Below are 8,774 nucleotides of genomic sequence, written 5' to 3'. Positions count from 1 at the left end.
TTATATTTATATTTATATTTATATTTATATTTATATTTATATTTATATTTATATTTATATTTTTATTTTTATTTTTATTTTTATTTTTATTTTCTTTACTTCAGTAATTAGATTGAATATAAATCTTACACTCGCTATTCTATAATATAGAAGCATAACAAGTATTTTGATTTTTTATTGATATTTTATATAAAACAACAATATAAAAAATCCTATACTACAAGAATCTATACTATTGAATGATAGATCATCTATGATATAACATAAAAAGACAATGTGTCCTATTATTTCAAGTTGAGAAGAAATTCTAAAAGATAATCATAAAAGATGATTAAATATTTCTCGACATTGAATGATACTTATAAAAATCTATATAACTACGATTATATTTCCTTATAAAGTGTGAATTATTTATAAGACAAATCTAATACTTTATATTTACTATTACATACTTATTCTTTTATATTTACATTAATGTTTTTACTTTCATTTATTTAATAAAATTAAATAAAAATTTAATAAAATTTAATAAAATTAGTTAATAATGTAATTTTGATTCTAAGAATTTAGTATTTTTTTTTAATTAAATATTTTAATTTTTTTCTAAATTAGATTCAAATCCTATTCATTATTTTTTATTAATATTGATAAATCTTTATACATTATATATTATTTTTATTTTATATTTTATATTTTATATTTTTAAAATTTATTATTGAATTTAAATCTTGAAAATAGACTCTCAAAGTTACAATGCTATAAATACAAATAATTTAAAAAACTACGCGAACCTCATCATTATCCATTTACCTCTATCTATCATTCTAAAAGATTTTCTTCTATTAATACTAATAATAATCAAGAAAAAAGATAGGAAGTTATAAAAATTTTTACTGATCCGATATCTTGAAAATTAATCGACATTATTTTCAAGAATATTTCAACGACGCAGCATATCGTTTTGCAAGATTACAAGCGAAGAATGAAAGTGAAAAGGAAAACAGTAAAAACAGGACAATGAGTAAAAACAAAATTTAAGAAAGAAAATTGGGAATATTGTTGTATACGATTAGACGAAGTCAAAAGTCACGCGAAAGTCGGCAAAGTCACGTACGTCAGATTTTGCAGAATTTTGCAGCATCAGTCGGACATGATAAATCATTCTTCATATGATAACTCTAACTTAATGGATAAAAATATACATATCGTCAGTACTATCGATAAACTAGCTATCTGTAAACTTCGAAAAAATAAAATATTTTAGTATTTCAATATTTTACTGATATTTTATAATTTAATAGTTATATTATTAAAATTCAATTTTATAATTTCTCGATACGAATATAATGATGTTATATAATGATATAATGATATAATATTAATAATATCATAATCTAATAACTTTATTTTTATTACATTTATTTACATCTTAAAAAAATTTTAGTTATTAATTTATTATTTATTAAATTTATTAAATTCAAAATTAATTTACTATTTCTTAGAGTATATTTATCTAAAAATACTTTTGTAATAGAAAAAATTAATTTTATAATAAAGAAGTCTGATAATCTAATATTTATAAATTTTGCAATTAAAATTTTGAGTGCATAACAAAATATAACGATATTTGTTTAAAGTGCATAATCTTTAAAGCAACAATTAGAAATTCGATGAAAATATTATTCGTGAAAAATAACCTTTGGAATCGAACATTCTTTGAATTTGTTTAAAATACTTTGTGACTTTTGAATAATAATTTTGTAATTTTGTAACTTTTATATTTAATTTTTATTCTAATAATTTGTTACAATAATAAATTAAATAATTGATATAACTTAAAATTAAATCCAAATTTTTCTGATATCATATTAAGTTATTCAATTTATAATTATTATTATTCAATTTATAATATATTATATTAAGTTTTTATATATAAATGTATTAAATTATTCAACTTAAAATTGTGTTAGAATATTCTAAATCATTTTGCAAAAAAGAATAGCTATGAAATAATTAAAAATTAAATTTATCATAATAATGAATCATAATATAAAATAAAAGTTCCATTAATCAAATTAAAAATATAAAGATATGCAAGGGCAAATAGAATTCTTTTGTTTTAATATATTAATATTGTGAAAAATCTTATAGATTCTTTTATATTCTTTTATATTTTAAATTGTTTGATTTTTTTATTATATTTTATAATGATTTTCTTATCTTACAACATAAACGTTATTTTATAATGTTCATTAATTTCTTTATTGAAATTATAACATAAGACATTAATATTTTTAAGATATTATTAAAATTAATTCTAAATTTATCATTATTAACTATTAGAATTTTATTCTATTACAATTTCATATTATATCAATGATACCAAAAATGACATTAAAATAATAAAAAAATACTTATAAGATCCGGCATATAGAACAAAAAAATATATTGAATAATGTTGAATTCTTCCTTTTATTCTTCATTATTATCAATACATTTTTCATATGTGGCCTATACGAACAACTACTATACATCAATATTGACTTTCACTTTCACTAAGGAATTAAGGATTACTAAAGGATTCCATGGATACCAATCAACAAGGGAAATTTCGATAATCGAGGTTTGTTTAATAGAACATTCTTTCGTGTAGTGTTTTTTGTTGTTTGATAAAATTTGTTAATTAAAATTAAATATATTAATTTTTATTTATTGTCGATTGTTATTTTTTTTTAATTTTTTAATTTGATAATTTTGCAATATAAAATATTATAAAAAAATATTGCAATTGTTGATATTTTGACTGATAATTGTGCCAATAACATGATAAAAATTTAATTAATAGAATTTTTTTCAACTTTTTTTTTTTATTTTTTTATGTTTATATCTTTTATCTTATATTTTATTTTTTTATTATTACTTTTTAATTATTCTATTATATTTTTGTAATTTTTATAAGTGAAAATTATAATCTTGGACATATTATATATTTTAATTTAATATTAATTTATTTTTAATTAAGCTTATAAAATATCATAAAATAAAATTTTAAAATTTTGAAGAAAAAGAAAAGATAAAAAATATCTTAAATTGTAATCATGATGGACATGGAAATGAACGCTGGTTTGAATGTAAGTATTTATATATTTATATTTTTTATACATTTTTTAAATATTCTCCAAATTAAAAATAAAATATCTAATTAATATACTTTTAATATTTTTCAAAATTATATTATAATTAATTATGTTATAATTAATATTTGTAATTAATAATATAAAAATTTTAATTTTATATTATATTATGATAATAATAATTCTAAATTATAATTATAATAATTATTAATTATAATTATAATAATAATTCTAAATGATAGTTTTAAATATAGAAATTTTATTATACATTTTATCGATATTCTTAATTTATATATAATAAGTTATAATATAATATAATAAATTATAATAAGTTTAAAGTATTAAAAACAATGAATTTTAAATTAATATATTATATTAATATACTTATATTTTTAAAATTTTGCTTAATAATTTATTTAGAATTTAAAAAATAAATAAAAACATAATACATACGTAAGATGTAAAGTAGATATTTTTAAAAAACGAATATATTTAAAATAAACGATATTCATTTTTCATTGCTATAAATCAAGTTGCATTGGGAAATTATGGAACGATATTTAAATATTTTGCTCTCGATTCTCGTAGATTTTTTTTGCTTTTATACGTGTAATTTAGTATAATAACTTTTTTAATAAACTAAACTATTCATAATGGACGACGATAAGCCTGAAGAGAACAAAATTATTGATGTTGTTATTAAAATTGAATTCTTTCAAGTATCGATAACCTAACCGCGCGACTATCTGCGGTAAGAAATTATTCAAAAAGAAGGATTATAAATAATTTATACAATATATTAACGATATATATCGATATAATTATTTTATATATATCAATTTTAAATTTTATTTTGTAAATTTTTACAATAAGGTTTAATAAGACTTAAGGCGATATGATTCCTTTGATATTATTACGTGTGTTGTATTTAGAATTTAACAAAATTTATAAACTAAATTGTGAGATTTTAGAAAAATTTTTATATATATTTCATAAACTAATAGTTTAGTTATTGATTGAGCAATATTATAATCTTTTAAAGATATGAATATCTTTCTCATGAAAAAATGATTACATTATTCAATAAATTAAATAACTTACTTAAAAAAAAGATAAATCTAAATAAAATTTTGATTTTTAATTAATAAATAATTAATTAATAAATTCATAATTATTCATATATCTAAATATTTTCAAAATAATATAACATTTTCTTCAATGATTTTATTTATAATTTTATATTAATTTATATTAAATTGAAAAATTTTAAAAATATTAATTAGAAAAAAACTAATTTTCTTTCCAAAAGAATATTAGTTTGAACATTTTCATGTAGAAATTTTTAACATAAAATTTCCTTGCAATAATTTTTCTGAATACATATAATTTTAAACTTATACAATTTTTAACTTAACATTTAATTTAACAAAATTTTGGTTAAATTTTTAATTTAAGAATTACTATTTTTAATATATACCATTTACAATATTTTATAATATTAATATTTCGGTTTAAAACTCATTCCTCATATTTTTATATAAAGATCGTTGAAATAATTGAATAGTATAAACATAAAATATAGAATATAATAAATAAATTCGTAATAAATTCGATAATAAACAGAAAATCTCAGACATGGGATCAATCGCCAATATCGAAGCTATTTAAAACGGAATCTAAAACTGATTTCTTCTAATATTTGTTGTCTCTTAAGTTTGATTATGGCTATCGTAATATTCGAAGACACGAAGGAAAAGAAAAGAAAAAAAGAATCGGTCGTAAATTTCGTGGATCCTAAAGTTCGTGATAAATATCGCGCGGCCAGTGGCGCGGCTAGGTAACGATAATCATGAAAAAGTTATCAAGAACACGAAGAGTATTTTGTTAGCATTGAATGACGTGTTTCAGGACGATGCGAGCGAGACTAGCGTAAGCACGTCGGAGGGCAGCTCAGTGAGCATTACGTTTTGCAATCTTGAAAAGCAATACGCGAAGGTGAGAAAATTTTTATCTTCGAAAAATGTTTCATTAAGAGAAATTAATAAAAATATCAGAGATATTTTATTAGAAATGAATGTAGTGAATGAAAATGGATTAGGAAATATTAAGAAATATTAAGAATATTATGAAAAATATACAATGGAACCTCTATTCAAATCTAATATTTACTATATTTTTATGATAAAAATATAATATTCGTCAAATAATCGAATATTTGTCATCAAAAATTTTTTATTGTTTTCTACTATCATATCATACTTCTTAATAAAAAATAAATTTCTGTTTAAATTTTTATTTATTTATTGATTCATAATTCAGAATTATTCTTTTTCTTATTGTAAAAAAAATTTTAATTCTATATTCGTTAGTTTTTCAGAAATGATGAATATAAAGATTCTATATATAGAATATTTGAAAATGTTTATAGAAATGTTAATCATAATATATTTAGAATTTATATCGAAGAATATAGAATTATATAATATTATATATATAGAAAAATTAATTATATTTAGGATATCTAATATTAAATAATCGAATAATAATATATAATAAGAAAGAAATATAATAGAAATTCGATAATTATTGGCAAGCTAAACTATTTGTGGTTTATTCCCATCTATGGTTATTTTAGCGGTTTTCTTTTAAAGATTTGTATTGCCTTTGTATTGGTATGATAATACTAATGTAACAACGAAAATTTTTTATTTTCGATTTTTTGTTGATAAAAATTTCAATTATATATTTATGAAATTTCTCTAATTGAAATGAGATACGATTGTTATAATTTAATTATATTGATTGTTTGGATTTGTAAATTTTTTTCTCGCTTGCTATCTTTTTGTATTCATATTTATTATCAGCAAAATATAAAAAACTCAGATCTGTTCATTAAAAACTCGATTATATTTGCATCGAATAATAACAATTCTAATTAAATAACTGAACTAAATAAAATTAATTATTCTCGAATGCAATAATTTTCTGTTTGTTTATTGTTCATATGCGGTATTTTAATCAATTAATAGAATGATTCTTCATTCTAATGAATTATAAGATCGTGATAATATATTTTTGCACTTGATACTTTCATGAAATGAATGGAATGAAAGAATGCAATGAAAAGAATCATCTAGTGATGTAGAAAAATATTAATTTGACTTCTAATGATGATTCACTTTGACAATTGTTCAAGATTTATATATATTATATATAATTATACATGTTTATATAATTACATTATGTTGAATTTATTTTAATCAAAAAAATATCAATGATATAGAAATTTTTAACAAAAAATCAAAAATAAAATTTTTTTGTCACTTATATATTGTCGTTATAGAAGCTTTCAAAAAATCATTTATTCACTAATTATGATATGCAATGGTTAAATTTTGAACTCTTATCAAAATTTTATTATAGCAATAAATATTGAGAGGATTGTATATGGATATTGGAAAATAAATAAGGAAAATCAGTTATGTTAGAATTTGAAATATATAGTTAGATATTATATATAGTTGAATAATAATAAGTTATATAATTAAGACTAAGTAAATATTGTGGCAAAGTTTAATCGTGAAATATTCAGGAATTCTAATGGTAATATCTAAATGATAATAAATTATAATAAATATAACGGAATATTTAATGAAAAATTTATAAATATTGAGGAGAGTTAGATATGAAATATTCTGTTTTCATTTAAATGAAAAATAATAATAATATGAATAATAATAAAGTTTATAAATATTATAGAAAAATTTAATAACAAAATAAATTAAAATTTTTAATAGAATTTGAAAAAATCTTAGTTAAGAAATATTCAATATTTAGATAGATAGATATTTGTAGATATTAAATAATAAAGTTGTAAGAAAAATAAAATTATTCTGATATTTAAGATTTTTGAAATGATAAGAATTAATAATCATTAAAAAAATGATAAAGGAATTAATATTATAACTATATTAATTATTTTGTTATTTAGATACTGGAAGAGATGAAAACCAATGAAGCGCTGGCTCCTTACATGGTAGAATATACCAAACTTTTTGAAGCTCTGTATAATGCACACAAACTAGAAAAAGAGTTGACGGAAAAAATACATTCATTAAAGGTATAATAAATAGAAATGCTATTCATAGCTAATTAATAGTCATAAAATAGAATTTGATTAAATAGAATTTAAAATCAAATTCTATTTAATTAATTCTATCAATTATGTACAATATGAATTTTATCAATATTTATTAAAAATTTATTAAAAATATTTATTAAATATTTATTAAAATTCATATCGAATTATTAGTGTAAAAGATTCTTAACAAAAATAACTAATTTAAGTATAATTTGAAAAAACAGGAAGAAAATTTTATGAATACACACAATATATTCGAATTAAATCAAACAATTAGAAGAAGGGACGATGAGATTGAAATGTTAAAGCAAAATGTAATACGTGTATTGAAACGAGCAGATGCCGCTCATACTCGTGAGCAAAACGCACAAGATACAATCGAGAATTTGCGATTAAACGTACAACAATTAAGTCAAGAAATCGCACAAAAAAATAGACAATTAGCTGCTGGTGAAGAGTAAGTTATAAAATTTCAAATCATTTGATAAGATAATAAATATATATAATAATATACACAATATGCATATATATAAATTATTCCATGCCAAATCACTTTGATTTTGATAGATTTTGCTTAAATTGACATATATTTGATAAAGTTTTTCTTTAAAATTAAAAAGGTTTAAATCATCATTATTTTGTTAATTTTGTATTTGTTTAAAAATTATAGATCTTTAAATTTTATTACAATTTTTACTGATTTTCGGAAAAATATATTTGTTTATATTTATATTATAAATTATTTTTTCTCATTTATATAATCAAATATGATATTTATAAGTAATATTTTTACATTTAAATAATTTTCATATATTATTTCTATGTATATATTTCTATGTATATATTTATATTATTATTATATACATATATTATTATATTATGTATATATTTCTAGAAAAATTGTCAAAAATCATTAAATTCAAAAATAATTGTAAATTTTAAACAAATAAGGAAAGCAACAAAATGCGGATTTAAACCTTTCCCTCGCTAATTTCACTAAACATTATACTTTAATTTGGCAAAATCCAAAATATATCAAAATGTGATTTGTAATGATTGAAAAATATAATAATAATATCATTAATTTATAAATATACAAATATTATAAAATAATAAAAATAATGTAGCAAAAAAATCTTATAATATCTAAAAAGAAAATATCGAAAATATTTAAAATTTAATTATTGAAACTAAGATCAAATGTTTTCAAATAATTAATTTAATGAAATTTTTATTTTATTTTTTATTTTATATTACTTTATCTTAAATAATTATTTAAGACATATTTTATTTTAATATTAGTTCTTTCATTTAATATTTATTTGATTTTAATATAAAAATAAAATTGATATTCGTTCCATCTACTTTTTTCCAAGAGTCATTATTTTTTTATTTAAATCTAGATATCTATTTTTTTCGCATTTTTATCATTTATTGATAAAATGAGTGTCTTTTTTAAACAAAGAATTTCATTATTTATTATTTTTTATTTTTTATTA

At 18.1% G+C, this 8,774-nt stretch overlaps 1 protein-coding gene across 5 annotated transcripts in view; it reads left to right on the top strand.

Moving 5' to 3' along the window:
• Window positions 1–8,774, top strand: part of LOC102676665 (cilia- and flagella-associated protein 58-like) — a 28,907-nt gene that overhangs the window by 16,563 nt on the left and 3,570 nt on the right. The window contains exons 2-6 of one of the 5 annotated variants that reach the window (XM_006624987.2): window positions 2,561–2,623; window positions 3,069–3,131; window positions 5,043–5,129; window positions 7,126–7,254; window positions 7,500–7,732. In XM_006624987.2, the coding sequence (XP_006625050.1) occupies window positions 3,099–3,131; window positions 5,043–5,129; window positions 7,126–7,254; window positions 7,500–7,732 (482 nt within the window). In that variant the 5' untranslated portion in view covers window positions 2,561–2,623; window positions 3,069–3,098. Of the gene's footprint in view, window positions 1–2,436; window positions 2,624–3,068; window positions 3,132–4,668; window positions 4,972–5,042; window positions 5,130–7,125; window positions 7,255–7,499; window positions 7,733–8,774 lie in introns of those variants that run through there. The other 4 variants (XM_031514809.1, XM_031514808.1, XM_031514811.1 and 1 more) reach the window with 4 other exon arrangements.

Source organism: Apis dorsata, unplaced genomic scaffold (assembly GCF_000469605.1).
Source record: "Apis dorsata unplaced genomic scaffold, Apis dorsata 1.3 scaffold_1195, whole genome shotgun sequence".
In the NCBI taxonomy this organism is placed as follows: domain Eukaryota; kingdom Metazoa; phylum Arthropoda; class Insecta; order Hymenoptera; family Apidae; genus Apis; species Apis dorsata.
Note: the sequence above shows the minus strand (reverse complement) of the source record. Positions and strands in the feature narration are given on the sequence as shown.